This window comes from Diuraphis noxia, unplaced genomic scaffold (genome assembly GCF_037042655.1).
Source record: "Diuraphis noxia isolate RWA-SAM2 unplaced genomic scaffold, SU_Dnox_SAM2 contig0001, whole genome shotgun sequence".
Classification (NCBI taxonomy): Eukaryota; Metazoa; Arthropoda; class Insecta; order Hemiptera; family Aphididae; genus Diuraphis; species Diuraphis noxia.
In genome coordinates, this window is record NW_028301711.1 from 20,360,299 (window position 1) to 20,386,799 (window position 26,501).

Consider the following 26,501-nt stretch of genomic DNA (forward strand, 5'->3'; position numbering starts at 1 on the left):
TTTACTCGTGAGTGTAAGAATTCTAAAAAATAATACATTATTGTTAATCGTAGTTTTGTTTTGAACTAATTATAACTAAAAAAAAATATTGATATTTAAAAAAATTTTAAATAAACGTAATAATTTTTTTTCAAAATATTTTTTATGCACCAGCTGCGCTTATTCAATAATATGCAGCTGCATTTGTTTATCTATAGTATAACTACATAATAATAACGCATACTATTTCAATCGTTTCAGAATTTTTAATTGACGCATCACCGTGGCGTTCAAATATCCGACGACGTAACTTGCGTAAAGTCGGCATCACGATCTTGACTCATCAATTACAAAGTTGTACTTACCAAATTTTTGCAAAATACTTACAACAATTTGCGACATATACGTTTTGTAATTCGTCACACATAATGGTCTTACAATCATGAATTCACAACGATTATACGTAGTTTGATGTGTGAAGTCCACGTTAGCACCTCGACATTATTGGCTTTCATGTCCAGACTAGTGCCATGTTTTTACGAACAATTTACGATTCGTTTATTGACAATAATTATTTATCTATACTCTGTAGTATAAAATATAATGCATATGATATTTCGGTCGTTTCTGCATTTTAATTTACGTTTATATTTGGCGTCCAAAATACCAACGATTATGCACACGACCAATTTATTTATGGTATTATGCGAATGACCAATGACCAATATTATTAGAGTTCCGTTGATGACCTTGAAAACATTTTTAAAAAAAAATGCAAATATTTGTTTTAAATTGATAAAAATACATTTTTTGAATCGTTAGTAAATTAGTGAGATTTCAACAACAAGGTAGGTATATATTATTTGACAAATGATATTATGATTTGATTGTGGGTTTTCAATAAATTCGATATTTTTCTATACATTAGTGGGAAATCAGTAAAAATCAAAAAGACTAAAAATGTCGAAAAATGTCAATAAATGACTTAAAATTTAAAAAAAGTAAATAAAAGCAAAATAAAATTTAGTTATTCAGATTTATATGCTAATGAAACACATTTGTGGCCAGGAGAGCATCATCTAAAAAGTATCAAAAAAAAAATGCAAAATGCAAAATGCCTCAACTTCCAAGCACTAACTATTATGTTATAATATTACAGTAATAATATAGATATATATACCATAGTTATGGTTGCAATTATGGTTTTAAAATGTCACTCATATGAAAAGTTAAAATTATAGTAATTTGAAAAATCTTAAGAATTTTGAAACATAGTCAGTATATATCTATGTTGAATAGTTGAAAATTTCAAAAATTCAAAATCTGAATATATTTATTAAGGAATGGACGTAAGTAGGTAGGTAACCTTATTGTGAATTTCCCTACATATACTCTAATAATATATTAAAGGTATATGCGGGCACTATATATACACTAAGCAAGCTCACCCGAAATTTTCAGATATTTGCAGATATTTGGAATTTTTAAATTTAATTAACGACTATTATTATATATTCTCAAATATTTGAGATTTTTCGTACCTATAATAGTATAAGTACAAACTTCTGTTTTTGAAATGCATTCAACAAAATTAACTCAATTGATGAATAAAATGAACAATTTAATGAAATACATTATGTGAAAAAATTTTAAAACAAATATATATACAACTTAATATTGAAGCAGTGAATGTATCAAAGTCAACGCACCTAAATGTTACCCAATCACAAATAATTATATCATTAAACTAATATTAAAGAAATGTTGTTACCTACGTCCTCTTACAACCATTTTAATTTTAATCATTCTCGTTCTTATAATATAATGTATCGAAAACAATAAATAGGTATAATATCTTAAATCATCGTTTCTAAATCTGTGGTACGTGTACCACTAGTGGTACGTGGAAAGTTTATATATGTATACGGTATACGGTACGCTAAGAAAATCTCGCTTCATGAAAAAAAAAAAACTGAAATGGATCATTCTATTCACATTAAATATTACTTTCTTCTTTTGATATCGATAATAATTTATAGTGAATATTTCATTTTTTATTAATTATACATTAAACGCTTATATTACCTACCATCATTTTGTAGTTCCTCGAGAAATAATATTCCGTACATGTAAAATAAGAATAACATAATATACACTTTTGATTGACAAAAAAAAAATTTATTTGGTTAAGTGATACATAAATATTTTCTAACTGTCTAAGTTCTACCAATATTTTATAAAAATATTAAGAACCACTGTCTTCAATCATTTGCGCACCATACCTGCAGTGACCGCACTAACCACATGCGCCTCTTTTTGAGACGTACAAAGATAAACATAAACAATACCAGAAAACCAATTTCATGAAATTTTGCCTCTGAATATTTAAAGGAATATTAAATAATTTCTTCAAAGTTCAAAGGAAAGATTTAAATAAAAAGCACACAAGGAATTATTTACAGTTGTAATATAATATATAGGCCTAGGGAATTATAATATAGTTTATATAAGTCTTAGCAGCGAGTGAAATAAGTAAAATCTTCTTTTTCCTCTCTCTTAGTGTTCATTTTTTTTTTGTTATCATTCAGAATTTATCGTACGTTGTACACAATAATAAAAGTTAATTTAGAATTAGTTACAATACAATCACCGAAACATACATTTTTTGAACGTAGTTTACAATTGCTTACTAACATAAACGCATGAGCGTCATTAAGTTAAAGAAAGGCGAGAAAGGGCATTTGACACTTTAGAATTTTAAATTTATTTTTAATGCATTATCTGTAACAAGTACATTTAGTAAATATATATTACTTTTAAAAAATAAGCATTAAAGTATAAAAAAAAATTTAATTAATTTTTTAATTAATTTTGCTCTTCCTTAGAAAAATCTCTGGGAATGCCGGATGCCCATACCTATATACGTATAATTCATATGATATTCTAATAAATTATTCTACATCGATTTTTTTAATAACTTTTACTAGCCCAATAACGAATCGAATATATAAAGCATGATACATAGATACACATACACAGATAAGAAACAACTATGGTTGATAAGTGTATTACATAAATTTTCAATTCTGTTTGATGTTTTAAATCGTAAATATCAAGAAGGAAGGAATAAACTTCTGTGAAGATTTTAAAGTATTTTAAAAGAAGAATTTAAGATCTTGGCTGTTGGTTCTCCTATGTTGGCGATTTCAATTTTAAAGCATCAAATAGAATTGAAAATGTATATTCGTATATTAGACCTTTGTGTCCTGCGTGCATGCCTCATACATAATAATATAATATTCTATGACAAAAGTGGTGAGGAAAACAGGAAACACACCAATTAATTAATAACCATATGACACTATAATAACATAGCAAAGCCGTTGAAAACCTCTTGCTCACCTTTGTCTCATGATTGCAAAATAAATAAACTAAAATTTATTGTAATATTATGTTGCAACTATTTGTTTATTTAGATAAATACCAATTTTCGTATGATTTTCTTGCTTAAAAATTTGAAAATTTGATAAAATTCAAAATTGTCAAATATTTCAGTATTTTTATATAATACAATATAATTTTTTTTTTATTTTATCAATTTTTTTTCTATAGAATTCATAGACACTTGCGCTACATCTTTAGTAGTTTTAAGCACTAAAAATATAAAAAATTTAGTTTAATAAAAAATGTTTTGAATAAATTCAAAATAGTCTATTTGTGAATCTGATTATAATAACAATATTTATGATAAAAAGATTTATAAGTCAAGTAGGTAGTTTATTTTTTAGAATTTTTTTAAAATTCAATATTTTTTTGGGTTAAATTTTTGGAATGTAATAACTTTTTAAAAAATATGATATTTGAGAATTTACAAGTATTAACATTTTTTTTTCATTAGATGAATTTTTTTTTTTTGTCAGCTCTTTCTGTTACACCCTATATGGCTATATACCTACAATTTTAAAATTAAATGTTTGAATAGTGATACAAATACATCCATTCAGATAAAGTACTTAAATTAAAAAATAAATCATTTTTTTGCCATGTGCTTAAATACTTTTTTCATTTTACTTATAAAAGTCGGTTTGCAAGATATTAGTTTTTGTACCTCATTCAAAGCACATTATTTGTTCTCTCTCTCTGGCCCTCGCTCAACATAGACAAAACACAGTTAATACAAAATCATTTTTTCTATGTTTTTAAGTCATCTTAGAATTAAGTCACCCATTAAAAAAAATATATTATAGAGTATAATATTTCTGAGGAAATAACAACATATAGATTTGCCTAAATATTGTTTCAAAACAATTTAAATTTACACTTTTTATTTTTATTTTGAAAGTCCATTACTAAATCAAATATCAGTAAAATATAATATCTATATGTCATTCCCTCATAAATATTTTTATATTTTTTGAAAGAGGTGATTTTACTCTAAGATTAATTAAAAACATAGAAAAAATTATTTTTCGTAAATGCGTTTTATCTATATTAAGTGTGGGTCAGTGAGAGAAAACGCTGACATTCTCTTAAATGTATACTGAAAAATGAAAATAAATACAACTTGTTTTATAATAATTTTGATTTGTTGATAATTATTAATTAAACAGTTTTTAATAAAATCCTAAATTAATTTTTTTATAAGTAAGAATACTATGCCCAATAGTAGTCACGTTTAAAAGTAAAAAAATGGTGATAATTTTTTTAAGGGCGTTGAAAAGGCATTTTTAGGATATTTCTAGAGTATTCTTAGGGCATTTAAATCCTACACTATATATAACCGTAAAATAATTAATAGACGTTCCCGTATTACATTATATTGCCATGTCATATTGTGCTTTAATAATATGATTATTATTATTATTATTATTATTATTGATACAAAATAGGGAGTAAAAAAAAAAAATTAAACAAAAATAAAACACAGCTGGCTAAAAACTATAAATCCATAAATCCAACACCGGTGCTATTAACGTGCTGTAAAGTAGTTTCAGTTTGTACAGTGACATATAGACAGCCAATTCGAGATTTTCGAAAAACATGTTCATAGCGATCAGCACGATTTTTTCAATCATCTTCAGGCCAACAGTTCTCGGTCGGACGACGACTCGGTCGAATAATCCGTCGACCCGACGTCGAGGACCCACGATGTCTAGACCTCTACCCGTCGCGCCCACACCATGACCGAGTATCGGAGCAGACGTGACCGTGGTACAATCGTCGCCGTCGCCTGCAATGTTGGAAGTGACACCGGAAGTGACTGTGGAAGTGACTGCGGAATCGGCGGTGGTGGTGGTGATGGTGGTGGTGTCGCATAGATCGGCGGTATCGTCGTCACAAGCGATCGCGTCCACTCCGGCGGTCGAAGGGTCAGTGGCGATAGCCGACGAGGCGGTGGCGATGGCCGAAGAAGCGGTGGCAATGGCCGACGAGGCTGTGGCGATGGCCGAAGAGGCGGTGGCGATGGCGGAGGAGGCGCTGGCCACGGCCGAGGAGACGGTGGCCGCAGCCGGCGGCGGATCAGTGGTGTCAGCGGTAAACACCTCGTCCACTGGCCACAACATCATGATTCCTAAGAAAAAGGAAAATTGTTCGTCATCAACGCGTTTTTTATAGAAAAATTTTATATGACACTCGTAGAGGTGGAGAAAAATCATTGAGTTTTACAATGTATCGAATAAACCCTCGATGTTTTGAAATTTTTTTCAATCATTTTTTTTAATTACTAATTTCTTACAATCTGATGAAATATGTCGTCATTAGCTGTATAAACTAGGTACCTAACAAAAACTGTATAAGCTGTAACAAATACCATAGATTCGGTAATTTAGACGATACCTATGTCTGAGATATATTAAGTATCTTCTAAATATATCTATTGACTTAGGTACTTTTAAAACAATTAATTGATACCATACAACAATTATTAGGTATACCCACGTTAAAAATGCTATACTAAATCCTCGAATATCCAGAATTGTGTCAACTGTGCAAATTGATTAATTATTTGTCAATTGTCAAAAAAGTTGACATAGTCCGCAGTACCTAATTTCAATAATAATCGCTAAAAACAATAAAACTGAAATTCTGTGCAAAACCAAATATTGAAAAAATTAATTTTTTTAGTTCCAACTCAAAAATCAACATCCAACTACTTAGACTCGATAGTAGCACAGACCAAATGATTAAAAAAAAATTTTAATTAGGTACACAATATTAGTTTCTAGTTTTAATTTTAAATTCTATTAATTCAACATAATGTTATTCAGTATTAGAATAGCTAATGATTTGATTTTTTTTTTCAAAATCTGACCAGTATTTTACTTAAGATTGCTATTAGAGTAATTTATTTTACAATTTGGTATTATTTCTGCAGCAGGTTGATTTAATTTTAGACGAAAACATTGCATTTATCAAATAATTCAAATTTAATGAATTTTATATACAACATTTATGGTCATCAATTATTAGAAAAACAACTAGAAAAATTAAAAATTATAATAAAAATATTCTAAAACTTTTTTTTTGAAAACCATACCATGTACAGAAAATGCCAATATACGAATTTGGTAAAATTTTCGAACATCTATAGTTATATTTTTTTATTTACAACCGAACAAGGAAATCAATTTCACATTATTTTATGATCGAAAATCAGATTTCACTAACATTATAATAACTTACAATGTCCATAAAAAATGATTGTAGATTTACAGACAACTTTTTTATTTAATTCAGCTAATAACTACGGGTTTAACAAGTTTACAGTAACTTGAGTAAGTTATATTTTAAAGTACTTTGTCTGAACGAAATATTTCTCAACCCTATCAAATAAAAATAGCTCAAAACAAGAAAAAATATTTTTTAAAATAACACTATGTACATAAAAAAATTGGATATACATTCGAAGTACAACAAAACTTGAAAATCAATTTCGTCAAAAGCTTGATGTGTATTTCAGACTATTTTGAGAAGTACTGTAATTTTTTTACTTTTCACCTTCTAAAATACTAATAGTAGATTCGTTTTTGTGCTCGAGTTTGAAATCGAATTGTTTTTACTGTCCCCAAAGGTAAATGTTGATGACAGACAAAAACTATAAAAAAATCACAAAACATTGTAAAATCAATACCTATAATAATACCTATTGTTCTCTATAGAATCTAAAATTAATAAAATCTATATATTATATAGAATGCATTTATTGTACTAGGATTCTGGAAAAATAATCAAACCAAAACCAATGCAAAAAAAAAAATGAGAAAAATTTAAAACTATGACTATACTTTTCTATTTCGAACCCGATCAAATTTCACGGATAATTTGTCACCGGATATGATTTTCGGTAAGGCACGATTGAGCAGAGGATATTTTACGCGACGTTGTTTACATTTACATTGCAAACATTTTTTAATTTATAATTTTCATGTATCATTACAATCATTATACCAATTATTATCAAACCAAACATTAACGAGCCGCGAGCAGTGAGCTGAGCCCAGCTTTATCGACAATTGTTACTGATTAATAAGTTATAGATGTACATTTTTGATCATTGATAATATAGAAACAACACAATTTTCTATTAAAATAATAAAAAAATAATAATAAGTAATATTTAAAACAAGTATCATAATACAAAATATCTATATCTATTATCTATATTTGACATAATACAATTAATATTTAAAAAAAAATTAACTGAAATGTGACATTTCAAATTTCCATTTATTAAATAATATAGCAATAATTATATCGAAGACTTTTAACTTTTACCATGTTTTGAATTATTATAATTATTTATATAAACATTATTTGTGTAATTTAGTTCGAAATTTAAAATGATAACATTGCAGTTTTTTATGCTCAATCGCGTAGGTTTCCTTTTGTATTTCTAAATCATCCACCGGGGTTAAGTATGTATCATTCAACGAGGGGAGAAGAAAAGTACAAAATATTTATAAATGTTTAGGCAGTTTATTTTACGAATATTTTAAAATGCGTTTATGAAAGAAAATAAAGATCCTAAAATTATTTTCGATTGTTAAAGTTAAAAGGTTAGCCGTTTGTTAATGATTAAGTTATTAAAATCAAAGAAGTATAAATTTAATAATATCTTACTTTACGATTATTTTAATATGATACCGTATAAACTTTATTACTTTAACTAACCCACAACTTATTTGTTAAAAGACCACGGTCGTGTTTCTTACTCGATATTTACATTATGTATTGCCTTAAACTATTAAAAACTTAAAACGGCAAAATGTTTGAAAGGTAATAATTTACATAATAATTTTCCATGCTAGGTGGGGGTGCTAACCCCCCCACTAGTGTTTAAGCTCTTGTTGCGCATATCCAGTCGTGTTCCTTTGCTTGAAAGTCGATAATGTGTTTTTTATTAAACCATAAAAAATTGACATCGGCAAAATTTTTGAAAAGTAATGTTTCATAACTTATACATAATAATTTGTTGAGTTCAAATTTGTTTATGAAAACAAATATTATAATTATTATTTTTGATCATAAAAATTGAATGGTCAGAATTTCAATAGCAATAGAATTCTTTACTATATCGACAATGATCATTTTAAAACACATTTCAACTATAATAATAAATAATAATATAAGCCCGTAACTATATTAGTTACTTATAAAAAAACTATTGTTTATTTATGTTTTTTTTTTTTTTTTTTTTTGTATTCAATAATTTACGCTTTTAAATAATTACAAATTGAAAATCGAAAAACGATTATATTATAATAATTTTCATAATTTAAAAAGTGTTTATAATATGAACAGGTTTGGGAAATTTCGATAATCAATAGGTATCTACAGAGATATAATTGTATCAATTATGGTGTATCCTATTTTGCCAAAATACACAAGATACAAAATTATTGTAAACATTTGTGCAGAATAGCTCCAAGAAATTTTATTTTAAATTTCAGGATACTCAAAACTTGTAACAGTGTCATAAATTGTAAGATAATTTGTAAAATGTACAATTCAATTAAGGCGCTCGTATTATGACATATCTTGGAGTCATAAAATTAAGAACAAAACTGGAATTTTCGTTCCCATAAAATATGAATCCACTACACCTATAGATATGAGAGTGATTCTTTCCACATAATATAAAAAATAAAATCAAAAGTGGAGTCTTAACTCATGAAGAGTAGTGAGTTTATGACTTAAACGATATATCATATAAATAATTATAATAGGCGTTAACTTATTATGTTATTTAATATTTATGAATTTATAAATATTTATTTAAAGACAGTTTATATTTAAATAATTAATAAAATTCAATAAATTGGAAATATAAAATATAGATTATCAATTTATTGTGTATCTCGTATATCGTATATTTTCTATATTCACAATTTATCTTGTATCTAGATAGGTATTCAATAAATGCATTTAACATCATATTTTTTTTTTAGTATCATAGCAAAAATGAATATGAAAGAAAAAATCGATTTGTTACTTATTTATATAGAAATTCACTTCAATGCAATTCCATAGTTCTTTTCCTTTTTACATTTTTGGATTTTTGTGGGGATTCATTACGAATCATAATTGTTTAAAGTAAGTGGTGAATTTTTTTTCGCATACTTCTACAGATTTATGTATATTGGTTATTGGCTTATTGCATACTAAAAAAAAAAAAAAGATATTATAAAATAATAAAAAATATTATGTAAATAGTTTCTGTTTGATCTGTATTGAATATAATTTTATTTCGTTATTCGTTATGACATATTTTGTTTTTAATTAAAAAACGTTTTCTAGAAAATCATACCTTAACATAATGAGAATGCCTTGCAGGCCAAGATTTTATTGACAACTTAAGATTTACTCAATCGAGGGGATATTAAAACGTTCAGATTGTAACAAAATATGTCAGACACAATCTTTTTCAAAAGAATCCTAACCCACCAACATATACAGACGTTTACTTTAATTATATTTCATAGTCTTTCTGAGATTATTATCAAAGAAAATCAGCTCAATATAATACAAAACATTCTTATTTTAGGTGGTGATGACTGAGGAGTGGACGTTACACAGCTATTCTATTAAAATACACGCCGTGTATGTTGTGATATCGCATATCTATTGTAGGTACACAATTTATGCTCAACAGGCTAAATCGAGTAAAAATATTAGATAAGAAATCACAATACATTATATTAAAAAATGACATTCTCTAAAATACCACAATTATAAAACTGTTTTATTAGTTCATAGACAACGTTTTTATTTTTGAAAATATTATAAAAAAATATAATTCACTACAACTAAGGATATCACAAGAAAAATAAAGCGGGTAAGTCGTGGATATCGCTCTGCTGTACAGTAGGTTACAAGTGGGTAACTATTATAATGGATTTTATTATTTTTCAACTTCTATTTAACAATATGTTAGGAGCCTTGTATTAAATTTCCAAGCTTTGTTACCCAACAAATAAATTTTTATCGATATTAATTTAAAAAAAAACTAATAATGATTGAAAATTGCACATGCCTATAAATAGTTCAACTTAAGTCGAACTTTTTTGAAAATTGCATGGTGGATAGAAAATACTTGTATAAACATTTGGTGATAATAAATTTCATCTATCGATGATCATTTGTTTAAAGTTACATTAAAAACTAAAATTGATTTTGTCGAATATTGATTGTGCGTAAAAATTTCCGTTTTTTCTTTAATTTTTAGTTTGTTTATCTCAATTATTAAGAAAAATATTGTGAATTTTTTACTTTTGACCCACCAATGTACCAATTAGATTCACTTTCTGATCGAACGAAGTACTGAAGTCAAAAATTGAAGCATTTTTACTGCCCCAACACGTGATGACAGACACAAAAAAAATTAATAAATAAATAAAAAATCACACATCATGGTAAATCAATACATTCCTCGCTCCGCTAAGAATCTAATACTTATATTTTAAACATAGACCGGCTCATCCGATACCAAATATTTTGATAGTCTTATGCCGACATGGCGCAGTGATGAATCCCGTTAAATATATATACATATATATATATATATATATATTGTAACGTATCAGAGTAAATCAGTTACCGAAAAGTGCCACCTATCTTGATACGGTGCAAACCTGAAGAGCGATGGTCTATAAATAATAAAAGGCTTATGGTTTTAAAAATATAGTCTGTAAGTAATGGTGGGTATCGGAATTTAAAGTAAAATAGTATATTCTTATTATTTTCTATATCAACATAATATCCACAAACTGTCATCTATAGCCACGAGCCCACGACTATTTAAAATATTTTTATTTTTATTCGTCTGATATGGATATAATTGCTTTGTTGTATAAGTACTTATATATATAATATAATATTATAGGTTATTAACTAAAAATATTGAATTTTTCTCTTCTATGTTAGTTTATTAATTACTTCTGAATAAGTTCAAAACTATGCATTCGTTTGAATAGAGACACACTTAGTGTTTAATATATTTTAATATAGTAAATTATGTAGATTATTATGTATTAAGATGTTAATTGATATATTATATGAATTATCTTTATGCAATTGAATAAAAAACAAATAATAAACAGAGTGCTAAAAATATATATTCATCGTAAAGTATAATATACACAATAAATTATCAGTGCAGAAAACATTATATTATGTTAACATAATTTATTCTGTTTCAACATGATTTTCGGATCTTAGATCTTTTGATCAAACCGATCAGAGTGTCATGTGCGTTCGTTTATGTTTCGTCAAACTGGAGTTTGTAGAGAACGATTTGTCACACTCATCGCACGCGTACGGTTTTTCGCCAGTGTGTGTACGTTGATGTATATTGTCAACTTGCTACTTTTATCAAATGATTTGTTACACTTCTTCGGATTTCGAAATAATATACAATGCGGAGTGTATTCACTGTATTGAGCAATACTGATTAAATCTAGCTAACGAGTTAGAATGCTAAATATTAAAATCTCATAAAAGGTAATAATAATATCTAATAATATCGTTTACAATCGATAAGGAATACAGCTATGGACTTACATGGACCGCTAAGCTGTTGAGAAGAACAAGGAAGACGTAAACTGCAATCACGATGATTTCTAGATAATCAATGGTTAACTATCTAATTAACTATCATTAATCAATGAATATAGGTATTTCATAAAATGTTATTTTACAATTTTATTTAATATAAAATAAGTATTTCTACTAAAATTTCGAAAATTACAAATAAATTTCAACGGGCCGACGGACCCTTAAAATATCCGCGCCCCTGTACTCAAAGTCCATCAGCATGTATAAACATTCGTTCCTTCTAGTCATAACAAAGGCCTCGAGATAGCTGTGGTTATATATTATCAACTATACAAAGTAATCCAACCAGCATGCTCACCCCTCGTTTTTTCCAATAAATGCACCGAATTATGATTTTTGGATTTTTAGAATTTGTTCTAATTCCATATTCTCAAATTTCCTAAGGTATTGTTTGTACCTAATACTTTAGAAGTGGTGTCCTATGATGATACAAAATTCTAGTTCATCTTTTTTTCCAAATAAGAACCATGCACCTTTCTACTACATGACGTACCTATATTAATAACTATTTATTTTTTTCCTGATGTACCTATACCTAATTAAAAATTCGAACGAGAGATTTTATCTTATAACCTACTGTGGATTGATCAATCATTTATGCAAGTACCTAATAATAATATTATGTATTTAAGTACATGCATTTACTATTTATAGCACATAATAGACGATAACATTTCGTATAGTTTTACATGTCAACCTGCAGTTTACCTAATTACTACGGATTGTATATTAATAATTGTGATGAATTTTTATTCTTCTATTGAATTTATCGACATACGAGGTCATGACGAGCTTATTAAAAGTTGTACATTTCTATCGTCAGTAAATGATGTAAACGACTAAAAAAAATATCTCGATATTTGTTGAGCATAAATTGTGTACCTACAATAGATATGCGATATCACAACATACACGGCGTGTATTTTAATAGAATAGCTGTGTAACGTCCACTCCTCAGTCATCACCACCTAAAATAAGAATGTTTTGTATTATATTGAGCTGATTTTCTTTGATAATAATCTCAGAAAGACTATGAAATATAATTAAAGTAAACGTCTGTATATGTTGGTGGGTTAGGATTCTTTTGAAAAAGATTGTGTCTGACATATTTTGTTACAATCTGAACGTTTTAATATCCCCTCGATTGAGTAAATCTTAAGTTGTCAATAAAATCTTGGCCTGCAAGGCATTCTCATTATGTTAAGGTATGATTTTCTAGAAAACGTTTTTTAATTAAAAACAAAATATGTCATAACGAATAACGAAATAAAATTATATTCAATACAGATCAAACAGAAACTATTTACATAATATTTTTTATTATTTTATAATATCTTTTTTTTTTTTTTAGTATGCAATAAGCCAATAACCAATATACATAAATCTGTAGAAGTATGCGAAAAAAAATTCACCACTTACTTTAAACAATTATGATTCGTAATGAATCCCCACAAAAATCCAAAAATGTAAAAAGGAAAAGAACTATGGAATTGCATTGAAGTGAATTTCTATATAAATAAGTAACAAATCGATTTTTTCTTTCATATTCATTTTTGCTATGATACTAAAAAAAAAATATGATGTTAAATGCATTTATTGAATACCTATCTAGATACAAGATAAATTGTGAATATAGAAAATATACGATATACGAGATACACAATAAATTGATAATCTATATTTTATATTTCCAATTTATTGAATTTTATTAATTATTTAAATATAAACTGTCTTTAAATAAATATTTATAAATTCATAAATATTAAATAACATAATAAGTTAACGCCTATTATAATTATTTATATGATATATCGTTTAAGTCATAAACTCACTACTCTTCATGAGTTAAGACTCCACTTTTGATTTTATTTTTTATATTATGTGGAAAGAATCACTCTCATATCTATAGGTGTAGTGGATTCATATTTTATGGGAACGAAAATTCCAGTTTTGTTCTTAATTTTATGACTCCAAGATATGTCATAATACGAGCGCCTTAATTGAATTGTACATTTTACAAATTATCTTACAATTTATGACACTGTTACAAGTTTTGAGTATCCTGAAATTTAAAATAAAATTTCTTGGAGCTATTCTGCACAAATGTTTACAATAATTTTGTATCTTGTGTATTTTGGCAAAATAGGATACACCATAATTGATACAATTATATCTCTGTAGATACCTATTGATTATCGAAATTTCCCAAACCTGTTCATATTATAAACACTTTTTAAATTATGAAAATTATTATAATATAATCGTTTTTCGATTTTCAATTTGTAATTATTTAAAAGCGTAAATTATTGAATACAAAAAAAAAAAAAAAAAAAAACATAAATAAACAATAGTTTTTTTATAAGTAACTAATATAGTTACGGGCTTATATTATTATTTATTATTATAGTTGAAATGTGTTTTAAAATGATCATTGTCGATATAGTAAAGAATTCTATTGCTATTGAAATTCTGACCATTCAATTTTTATGATCAAAAATAATAATTATAATATTTGTTTTCATAAACAAATTTGAACTCAACAAATTATTATGTATAAGTTATGAAACATTACTTTTCAAAAATTTTGCCGATGTCAATTTTTTATGGTTTAATAAAAAACACATTATCGACTTTCAAGCAAAGGAACACGACTGGATATGCGCAACAAGAGCTTAAACACTAGTGGGGGGGTTAGCACCCCCACCTAGCATGGAAAATTATTATGTAAATTATTACCTTTCAAACATTTTGCCGTTTTAAGTTTTTAATAGTTTAAGGCAATACATAATGTAAATATCGAGTAAGAAACACGACCGTGGTCTTTTAACAAATAAGTTGTGGGTTAGTTAAAGTAATAAAGTTTATACGGTATCATATTAAAATAATCGTAAAGTAAGATATTATTAAATTTATACTTCTTTGATTTTAATAACTTAATCATTAACAAACGGCTAACCTTTTAACTTTAACAATCGAAAATAATTTTAGGATCTTTATTTTCTTTCATAAACGCATTTTAAAATATTCGTAAAATAAACTGCCTAAACATTTATAAATATTTTGTACTTTTCTTCTCCCCTCGTTGAATGATACATACTTAACCCCGGTGGATGATTTAGAAATACAAAAGGAAACCTACGCGATTGAGCATAAAAAACTGCAATGTTATCATTTTAAATTTCGAACTAAATTACACAAATAATGTTTATATAAATAATTATAATAATTCAAAACATGGTAAAAGTTAAAAGTCTTCGATATAATTATTGCTATATTATTTAATAAATGGAAATTTGAAATGTCACATTTCAGTTAATTTTTTTTTAAATATTAATTGTATTATGTCAAATATATTTTTTTATATATTTCAAATTTGTCGTCTACCACGCATGCGGTCTACCACATGGTTAAAAATATGAATGATAGAATACATAAATGTAGAATTACAATATATTTATTAATGTAGAATTTCAATATAATACCTATTTAATAATACAAAAAAATATATAAAAATATGTAGGTAAATTTAATTAGTATCTGTATTAAAAACTAACTGACAAAAAATGTAAAATTATATAGAAATATGCTTTAATCAATATTTAAATTAGGTGTAAATACAATATAATTTCACTTCTCTTAAAAAAACAATCAAATGTGTTGTCATTCTTGTTTTTTAGACGCCATCGCCACCATTGTTCCGCCAAATACGAGGGCAGCAATGATGGAGATGTACCATGCATTTTTTTAATAATTCGAAGTTTTAAACCAAAAAAATATATATAGATACGCGGCAGTAGACCGCATATACGTGGTAGATGACAAGTGTGCGGTAGACCGCATACGACATGAATAGGTACCTTATTTTTTTTTTTTCAAACATTAATTATTGGTAATATTATACGTATTTACACTACAAAACATTATTGTTGAATTTGAATGTCTACCCTCGTTTCTTCGAGGGAGGAAATGATGAGGTTACTCGATGTGTCTGGTTCTATAAATTCGTATAATTTTGAGTTAATTTTGTGTCTGAGCCATGGACGTGGCCAGGGGGTGTTCATGGGGTCTGGACCCTCCCCTCCTCCGAAATAAAATCTTGGCTACGTCCCTGGGTCTTGCTTTTTCATGAGATATACCTAGGTAATAGGTATATTGTATTCGGTGAAAACGCGTCTAATGGTATATAAATACGTCTCAATGAATAAAATTGTTTATAATTAATTATCATCAATAATCATTGAATTATACGATTAAGCATTTAAAAAATAGGCACGCCAATATGATATCGTACAATATTATATTATCGTAATGTTTTCTCTGTTTAACACTCTAAACAAATGGCACCATAATAATATTTTATAGGACTTTGGCACGTCAATAATAACGTGTCGATATTGTTTACATAACGTTATGCCATATGCAGATATAATATCACCATAATGTTTGGAAAAGTTAATTATGTGCACGTGACGGTGCAATATAAATTATATTAATGTACGCAATAATTACTGTGATGTTTAACAATATTAATATAATAATATCGCGTATTGACGTTATAATATTGTAATACAGTATAATTATTATTAAAGATACGACGTAATCGCCTTTTGCATTTTTCTCAATATAATATATTAGGTACTTTAATACTACTATGACAAAACTACTAATTTTACTTATTTAAAAATACTAACCCTAAACCAACGCCAATGGCCTTTGACGCCGAGGCTTAATATAAAAAAAAACAAAAAAAAACAATAAAAAAACTACTAATTCATTTTACATTTCATCAATTATTTAGAACAATATAGACATTTTATTTCGCATTTTTCTTCGATTTATAACTTTTGTTTTAACGTCATTTTTTCATATTTCTAGAACATAATATTCATAATATTATAATCAAATTAAAGTTGATTTTTTGTAACTTTTTACTTTTGTAAATTGTTCTAAAATTTTACATTTCAAAATAAATGTTTAAATGTTTGTTGGTTTATTGATATTGGGGGTTTTCAATCACACATCAGTCGAGGAAATAAGCATCCACGTGGAATTCAACGGAAAATATATGTATGAAGCAAAACACTTGTCCAATTATAGAACCTATTGATGCAGGTACCTAAAGTTTCTTGAAAAGGGTTTTGTAGCTTTCGAATCTATAGCAGGGGACAGACAATTAAACATTAAACATTAATATTTATCTACCAGAATTATATTGTTTTGCCTACAACGCTTCACCTAATAGCAATAAAATAAAGAGAATATTGGTCCCCGATAAAAAAAAAAGCTTGTTAACCACAACTCTCTCCCCCGTCATAGATGACTCGAAGTTTAAAGACGAAAACTTACTGGTTTGGAGCGTGAAAAATGTCGTTAAAATTTAAATTTACATATTAACGGTATAACAATGCTGCGCGTGAATAAATGTAAAGTTTAGTGCTACAGCAGTTATACCATGAAACAATCTCGAGCGTAAAACACGACGGTGAATTTATGGTGATATTATATTATAAAACGTATATAAAAAAAAACTCTTTAAATTTACCATGCGCGTATAGGAGATGGTGAACTCAGACCGTTCATAAAGATAAAAGTAACGAAAACTACTGCAGCGACAATACTGCAGTGTCGACAAGTTAAGGGTGTATTTTTTTAAAGTAAAATAATCGAGAATTGCCGACAAAATTTCGCATACTGTTATATTAAAATATTTTCAGACGCTCGTGGTGCTCGTGCTACAATATTACAGTGCAAAATTGTTTATTTTTTAATACCGAGAGTAAATAATAATTAAAAATGTAGTTAGATTTTTTTGGGGAAATACTCAAATTGATAATAGTTTGTAAAAGAAAATTTTTAGGAAAATGTTGACGGTAATAGTGGTTATTTAAGTTTAAAGTAGCTTATTTTTGAAACATCAACATATTTTCTGGACTAAATTATAGTTTGACACGTACCTATGTAGCAATATCAACTTTTTCAAAATATCGTTTTTGGGAATATTCTGATATAAACATATTGAAAGTATATTAATTGAAAATTGATAGGTCCAGACCCCATGAACACCCCCTGGCCACGTCCATGGCTCAGACACAAAATTAACTCAAAATTATACGAATTTATAGAACCAGACACATCGAGTAACCTCATCATTTCCTCCCTCGAAGAAACGAGGGTAGACATTCAAATTCAACAATAATGTTTTGTAGTGTAAATACGTATAATATTACCAATAATTAATGTTTGAAAAAAAAAAAATAAGGTACCTATTCATGTCGTATGCGGTCTACCGCACACTTGTCATCTACCACGTATATGCGGTCTACTGCCGCGTATCTATATATATTTTTTTGGTTTAAAACTTCGAATTATTAAAAAAATGCATGGTACATCTCCATCATTGCTGCCCTCGTATTTGGCGGAACAATGGTGGCGATGGCGTCTAAAAAACAAGAATGACAACACATTTGATTGTTTTTTTAAGAGAAGTGAAATTATATTGTATTTACACCTAATTTAAATATTGATTAAAGCATATTTCTATATAATTTTACATTTTTTGTCAGTTAGTTTTTAATACAGATACTAATTAAATTTACCTACATATTTTTATATATTTTTTTGTATTATTAAATAGGTATTATATTGAAATTCTACATTAATAAATATATTGTAATTCTACATTTATGTATTCTATCATTCATATTTTTAACCATGTGGTAGACCGCATGCGTGGTAGACGACAAATTTGCGGTAGACCACATATGACGTATAGAAACGGGCGGTAGACCGCATACGACATGAATACCAGAAATAATAATAATAATATGATATAATGTCATACTATATAGATTTTAAATGAAAATTTGGATAAAACTAAAAGGCTGCTACACTGCTGAAGTTTTAGATAAGCATTTAAAGTTAAACTTTTGACAGAATTCATCGAGATCTCGAAACCTTGCAGATTATTTTATAGTTAAAAATGTGATTGTCGGAATATTGGTACGGTCCTTAAAATTTATAACAAATGTATTTTTTGTAGGGTCCTAAAATATTTACAATTTTTGTATAGTTTTAGTAAATTAATATTGGTAATGGTAAAAAATCTAATCTTAATAAAATCCAAACCTTCCAAAACTTAGCCCTCAAGAAACTACTCAATGCTCCACCTTACGTCTCGAACAGTACTATCCACTTTGACCTAAAAATGAAAACTGTCCAGGAAGAAGCTATAAAGCATATTATAAGCGTTTTCATAACCGTCTGTCCATCAACAGTAATCCATTAATCCGCGATCTCGTAGTCCCGATCATTCCTGGCAATCCTTCTATAGGAGTCTAAAACGCAATTGGTGTCGTGACCTTCTCAACCCCCACATCCAAATTTAAAAAAATAATAATAATAACAATATATACCCATAGTGAGTGTTATTGATGGATGGCTTCTCACAAAGTCACAACCTGTGTATTCATGTAAATATATGCTTAGGTTAGTATTTTGTATTAATGTTAACTGTATATATGTATGTATCTCTCATCTCTTGTACTCGTTGTGCCTCGTAGGTACAGATTGTATATTTAAAATAAAGAAAAAAAAAGTAAATTAATATCGTCAACAAGTTAAAATTAAATAATACGTTATAAACAAAAAATTTAATTTAGCAATCAAAATTAAGAAAAACACAAATAATAAGTATACATACAAAGTAGCAGGTAGGTAAAATAAATATATGATATACAATAAATATAATATAATTTATAAACAATACCTAACAATTGTATTTCATACACTTTGCTATACTTTTTGAACATTTTTTTTTTCTTTTTTTTCCTTTTTTATTCTGTAAACACTTTTTCTCCATTTAAACTTGCGCTAAGGTATCAAGTGTAGCATATTTTCTGAAACGTTATGTTCTTGAGCTGGTACTTTAGAGAAGTCATTTTTCGATTTTCGAAACGGTACTCGAAATAAAAGTGGTTAAAGGAGAAAAAACATACGATTTCACGATTTTATAATATTAAATAATTTATTACGGACGTCTTCTATCAGAAATATTACTTCAAATGATAAATGACAAAGATCTTTTTTTATTTTGGATTTTGTTCCTTCTGGTTTAAGTTCGAAAGAATTTTAGCCATTTATGAGCTATTTATAGATATTTTTTGGGAGTTTTTTTGTTGTAATTCGGTTAAAAACATTCATAAAAACTTGAGATTTGGGTTGTTTACTTATATTATCCTTACCTAGACATGGTAAAATTTTCAAAAAATTTGAACGACTTTTGAGCTTTTTCTTTTATTTTTTATTTTTATGATATTTCCTAATTATAATTATATAAATTACCTATTTATATAAATCGTTCTTAAGCTAGTCTTATAACACTTTGTTTATGACCATAGAAACGAATAAAATTAAACAAAAAAGATTCCCTTGACCATTCAGAATCGTTTTTTATCGAATGCAATCATAGCATTCAAATCGAATACAGTAAAATTACACTATCCTGTCCGAAGACTAAAGGGACGATGGCCAAACATCCGCTACCGAAATGCTGACCTAGTTTTTTTTTACTTAAAATTAGGTTTCACATTTGTTGTGTAGTTTGTCTTGAAAAGTATTTTTTGAACTTCTAGGTGTTTGTTGTATATGTTACTCAGTGCCTACGGGTTCTTTCAATACGCATTACCGTTCAACTTGTTGGAATAGTCGTTTATACATAATACATATATCTTTGGTCCCGGGTAGAAAGGGCTTAAGTCAATTTGATCAACTTTTTGAGACAGCAGTATCAATGTTTGAAAATTCCTACGTGTAAGTTCATTATATTCTTACATATTTAAGGTATTTTTATATTGTATATATTGCATTCTGAATACATTTAACCATTAAAATTCTTGATACTATGAATATTTACCGAGATAACTATAGTTATGCCCTTTTGATTTCACTAGTTTTGACTTAAGCCTTTTTGTTCACGACTTATGCCCTTTTTATTTCACTTATTTTGACTTATGTCTTTTTGTCCATGACTTTTAAAATAAAATAAATTATCAGATAAAAATGTCACTGAACAGGTACATTAATGTCTAATACGTAGAATATAGTAATAAACTAAAAACCAATAATTATAGTATATTCATTTATTATTTTAAAAAATATTGTTATTGTACCTATTATAAAAAAAAATTACAACATAATAAAATTAAAACTTAATACAACAAAATTTAATATTTTTATATTATTATTTTTGTTATAATATTATAATAATAAATTAATTTTTATCATTGACTTATGCCATTTTTACATGAGATATAATTACACTACAAAAGGCGTAAGTCATATTAAGCCTTATGTACCTGAGCGATAAAATGGTATAAACGGCATAAGTCATCATACGCCTTTTCTACCGAACGTAGAAACGATTATGTTTAGATATGCCTTATTTATTTATTCAATAATATGAGTAATATTCTTCACTGACTTATGCCAATTGGACCAAAAAAATCAGCAAAAATTAAGCTATAAATCGATTGAAAAAAAAAATTTTGTGAAAAATTGACTTAAGCCCTTTCTACCTGGGACCAAAGATATATATTTTTGTTTTTCAAAAAAGTTTGAGAAATCTTAATTACGAGGATCGTACCATTATTCCGCGTTTATAAAGAGCGAACCAATTTTCTGTTTACCAAAAAATGTATACTAATAACTAATGGGATATAATAGGATCTCGTCAATAATCGCAATAATTGTGTATCAACCGACTAATTTTCAGGACAGTAGACAAAATTTACAACCCGCATGGACACCGTCTTCAAATTGGCACAATGCCAACAGTTTTTGCTTTCAAAATAAAAAGTTTTACATCGGTCTCCCATGATTCCCGCGCATATAAATTTATTTTATTATACATATATAATTATATAATATATAATATACATATACTGTGGATGCCGCTTATAAGACTCAATTAATAAAAAAACTAACTTAATAAATTCAAAATCGTCTGGAACGGTCCGGACCTATCTATAAACATTATAACAGATTCCGTTATAAGACTCAATAATTCGTTTATAAGACTCGAATTTCGTAAATAAAGATGGTAGAAAATAAACATTTTTGGTAAAAATTTAGAAATAAATTTATTATTGTTGATTATTACTGGTTCCGATTCGTGCTTTATAACGTGTGTATGTACAATTTTTAATTATAATTTTTTCATTTATTCACTTAAAGTAAAATTCATAAGTATTTTGTATTTTTTTCCAATTCATCTATAAGAATCATACGGTTAGGTTATAAGACTCACTTTTTGCTGGCCGCAAGTGAATCTTATAAGCGACGTCTACTGTATATAATATATATATATATATATATATTTTTTTTTTTTAGTCCAGTCAAAATTATTTTTATTTTATATTTTATATGCATGGAATATTCTAAATTTTAATAGAATTACTAATTGTTATTTTTTTAATAAATAAGGGATTAAATACTAATGCGTTATTTTATATTTATTTTGCCTTCTTTACATAATATTTTGAACAAATTTAGTAAGTACACTATAAATCATATTTTAATATAAATTTATAAATTTTAAGTTTTAATCTTTACTTTTATCGATTTAATTTTTAAATAAACAGATTTTTATTGGTATAAACTTAATAGATAACGAGCTACTTTTAATTAAATCAAAGTTACGTTACCTTTAATTAATTAATATAATACAATTATTATTGATGAATGATGATACATATTTAATAGACATTTAATTTATATTATTTTAACCATATTATTGGATACTTATATTTTAAAAAGGTCACTTATCAAGTTAATTGTAAGTTTCCAAATAATTTAAAGCTTAACTGCAGAGTTAAAAAAATAATCAGTATTTAGGATAATTAATAACTTTAAACTTTTGAATCGTTTTGTATCAACTTAAACTTAATTAAATTAACAATTATCATCAACTTGCCCAATTTTTCATAAATATATACAGAATTGGGTAACTATTATACAAAAGTTACTACAACCATTCACTTTTACGTCTGTTATTTTTACTAACTTTGCTGAACGTATACAAATAGGGTTGCATTAAATGCATTTAATAGTTAAATGTCATTAAAATATGCACTAACTACAGGTTACTCATAGCTAAAAAACACAGTGCAAAATTCACTATAAATCACAAAAAATGCATTAAAAATATTATGAACGCATTGAAATCTGAGAAGTCAGAACGAAATTCAAAGTAAGTATACATCAGCTTAATAATTTAAAACACAAATATCTTTCAAGTGTAAAATATTTTAAATTTGAGGTGTGACTTCCACACAAAAGTGCAAAATATTTGTAAGACAATAATCAAACAAAAGTTCAATAGTTCATAAATTGTGTGTAGAATATTTTAAGTGTTGAAATTTATTTAAAATATCGATAAAAAAAATAAACTCGACTGTGTCACAAAAATTGAAAATACTTAGCTATTGAAAACATGTATAACATAGAATTACAATTTTTTAGTGACATGAAAACTAAGGTTAATAAACTGTTAATTATTGTAATAATAATATTATAAATACTTTTTAAAAATTTAACAAACTTTCATATTTATTTATTCCAATTATTTTAAGAGGTATTTTACTTCCGAAAGTATTAGTTTGATCCTATTTTCTATAAGAAACCTTTATCATAGTTGATGATCTGAGTATTTTTTCTACTAGAAAACAATATAAACATATCATTGTAAAAGGAATCCATTTCTGTAATTCCAGTAGGAAAATATTTTATAGATCTAATAATCATAAAAACAAATTGATTCGTATTTAAATTCAATCATTTCGTTTTACTCGAGTTTAATATTTTATTTTTATTTTTCATACCTAATTGATAGCATAATATACAAACATAAAAGTGTATGTATTTTAAACTCATTGGTTTTAAAAATTGTTTTATGTTTATTAAGTAGTATCTGTGATAACAATTGTAATTAAGTTATTATTTTTAAATTATTACTTATATACTTTTATATAAACTAGTAAAAAATACTATCGAATAAAAACTTTGTTTCACCATATTACACAGCTTAAAGTTTTTTTCTTGCAGCATATTTGTTATATATTTTATGGCACATTTTGTTACTTTTTATTTCATAAAAATCTGAGCTCTTATTACAATATAATAATCACTAAAATCAATAAATTTAACGCTACGTTCAGATTAAAAAATAACTAATAAATATTAAGTACCTATTGAAATATAAAAATATCAACGTGTTTCTTTTTTATATATAAGTATAATGAGGAATTATAGTTCATTGAGTTATATTAAATATAAGTACATTTGAAACTCGAGAATTTAGCTCACTCGCTCAATAACCTTCCCATTTCTTTATTGAAGCATCCGTTGTGGGTTTTTCGGTTATGAGAATTATATTTTAGTAGTTATCTTATTAATTGTAGTAATTTTCCGCAGATCTACTACCCGATACCTATTTAGAGAGGTTGATACGGTGTATAATATCTATGGTTTTAAAATTTCAAGAAATTTTAATATTTCATTTTTTTTTTTAAATAAAAAAATAAAAATTTGACTAAAACCTATAGAAGTAAAGCTCTATAATACATATACTTAATTAAATGGAAAATGGAAAATTTTATAGAAATATTGTTCACTTCGTACATTATAATATATAAATTACGTATAATTTACCGTAATTTACCGTAATTTATTGTGGGTGAATAGAAACTATGATGGGTGATTTTATGAAACATACGTACCACAAACTCAAAGTTAAAAAAACATATTTATATTTCGTTGAAATATTTTAAGAAGGGTGAACATTTTGAGTTTGAAATATTTCATACTCATAGCCTTATATAACTGTACAATAAAAAAAAAATGATTTAACAGGAAAAGTTCTCAGGCCTTATCGACCTAACTTAACCTGTCAGATATTGATAACTTTAATTTTAATTTTAAAGAATAATGACTTTCTAGAGACTTGCACATCAAACTCCGGTTTTTTTATTTTATTTAAAATAAAGTTATATAAAAAATTTGTACAAGAAAGCTGAAAATTATATCTTGTTATTGGGTTGACTGTAGCAGAACATTAATATTATTAGTTTAAAAAAATTATATATAAAGGTATTTATAAAGTTTGGTCAAGGACGAGATCATTATTACCGCGTAGAGTGTGACGTATTTTTGGGATTAAAATGCCACGGGGGCTTTTTAGTTATTATAAGTATGAACGGCCGGCTGTCGCCTAAAACTGATGACGCGGCCAATGATGATTTTGAGGTGGAGGGGCTTTGGAATTATAGCTACCTTGGTCAACACTTGCAGCTGCAGACTGCGCCTTTGTAGTTCGTGGATAATCATAATAAATAGTTTTTTTTTTCTTGACACACTCACCTGCAGTGATCGGGACAAAAACCAACAACGTGCAAAATCGTTTCATGTTTGAAGAGCACATAATATATTGTCTTCTGAAGCACAATAACCGCCGGCGTAGACTAAATAACATTTGCAACAGCAGTCGCGCGTGTGCCGCACAATAACAATATAATATATTAAAGGTCGTACCAGTTACCAACCGTGGTATCTAAGACTATGGGTCGAATCGTGTCCAATTTCGTTGGAAACGACGAAATTATTATTATTATAAGCGACATCGGTCCGGTCCGACCGCCAAACCACTAATGACGGTGGAAACGAAGATATATACTTCCGAGGTCCTCGTCTTATATATATATATATATATATGTATATATATTATATATATAGGTTCATACTACTCGTGTCCGTCGATCATCTCTTCGTCATTTTAACGACTTCGGTGTGACAAAATCGAATTGATCGACTGCTAGACGTTTTCTCATAGTATATTTCCAATTATATATATATAGGTAGGACGCCCCGCAAACCGACAATTATAGGTAATAGTCGATTTAACATATATATATATATATACGGGTACTATTACGACATCATCGTAATAATATATATACCTATAGGTAGTTAATTATATATATATATATATTATATTCCTCAAATAGGTATATATATAGGCTTCGTGCTGCACAGCACAGATAATATTAAGTAGATTGCTAACTGTGATATAATAAATTGAAGTCATATATTTAACAGGTCACCATCTTTAAAAAGGGCATCAACAATATTATATTATAAACTATCAATATTTACCATGGGCTTAATTTTTAGATAGGTATTTTGGAATTTCATAATGCCAGTTTTATGCTGATGTGCTTAAGGTTGTTCTATACCTATAATAGAAGTCATGGGTGACTTGGGTGAGACAAGGTACAATTTTTTTTGTATGTATCTACTTATTTGCTCCTGCAAATATATAGGATATGTGGATCATATATATGTTAAATAATTATGAA

At 27.0% G+C, this 26,501-nt stretch overlaps 1 protein-coding gene across 1 annotated transcript; it reads right to left on the reverse strand.

The window, feature by feature from the left end:
• Positions 1 to 1,667: 1,667 nt before the first annotated feature.
• Positions 1,668 to 25,792, reverse strand: LOC149060291 (uncharacterized). Its single transcript, XM_089217584.1, has 2 exons — positions 25,507 to 25,792; positions 1,668 to 5,551 (listed from the first exon to the last, which is right to left on the reverse strand). The coding sequence occupies exons 1-2, from the start codon at positions 25,616 to 25,618 to the stop codon at positions 4,911 to 4,913; spliced, it is 753 nt and encodes a 250-aa protein (XP_089073710.1). The 5' UTR covers positions 25,619 to 25,792; the 3' UTR covers positions 1,668 to 4,910.
• Between the last annotated feature and the right edge of the window lie 709 nt (positions 25,793 to 26,501).

Bases quoted from the DNA above. Each gene is read 5' to 3' on its own strand.
- LOC149060291 (XM_089217584.1), bottom strand. From the start codon at position 25,618: ATGTTATTTAGTCTACGCCGGCGGTTATTGTGCTTCAGAAGACAATAT. The intron at 5,552-25,506 runs GTGAGTGTGTCA...CCTTTTTCTTAG, and splicing joins TTTTGTCCCGATCACTGCAG to GAATCATGATGTTGTGGCCA.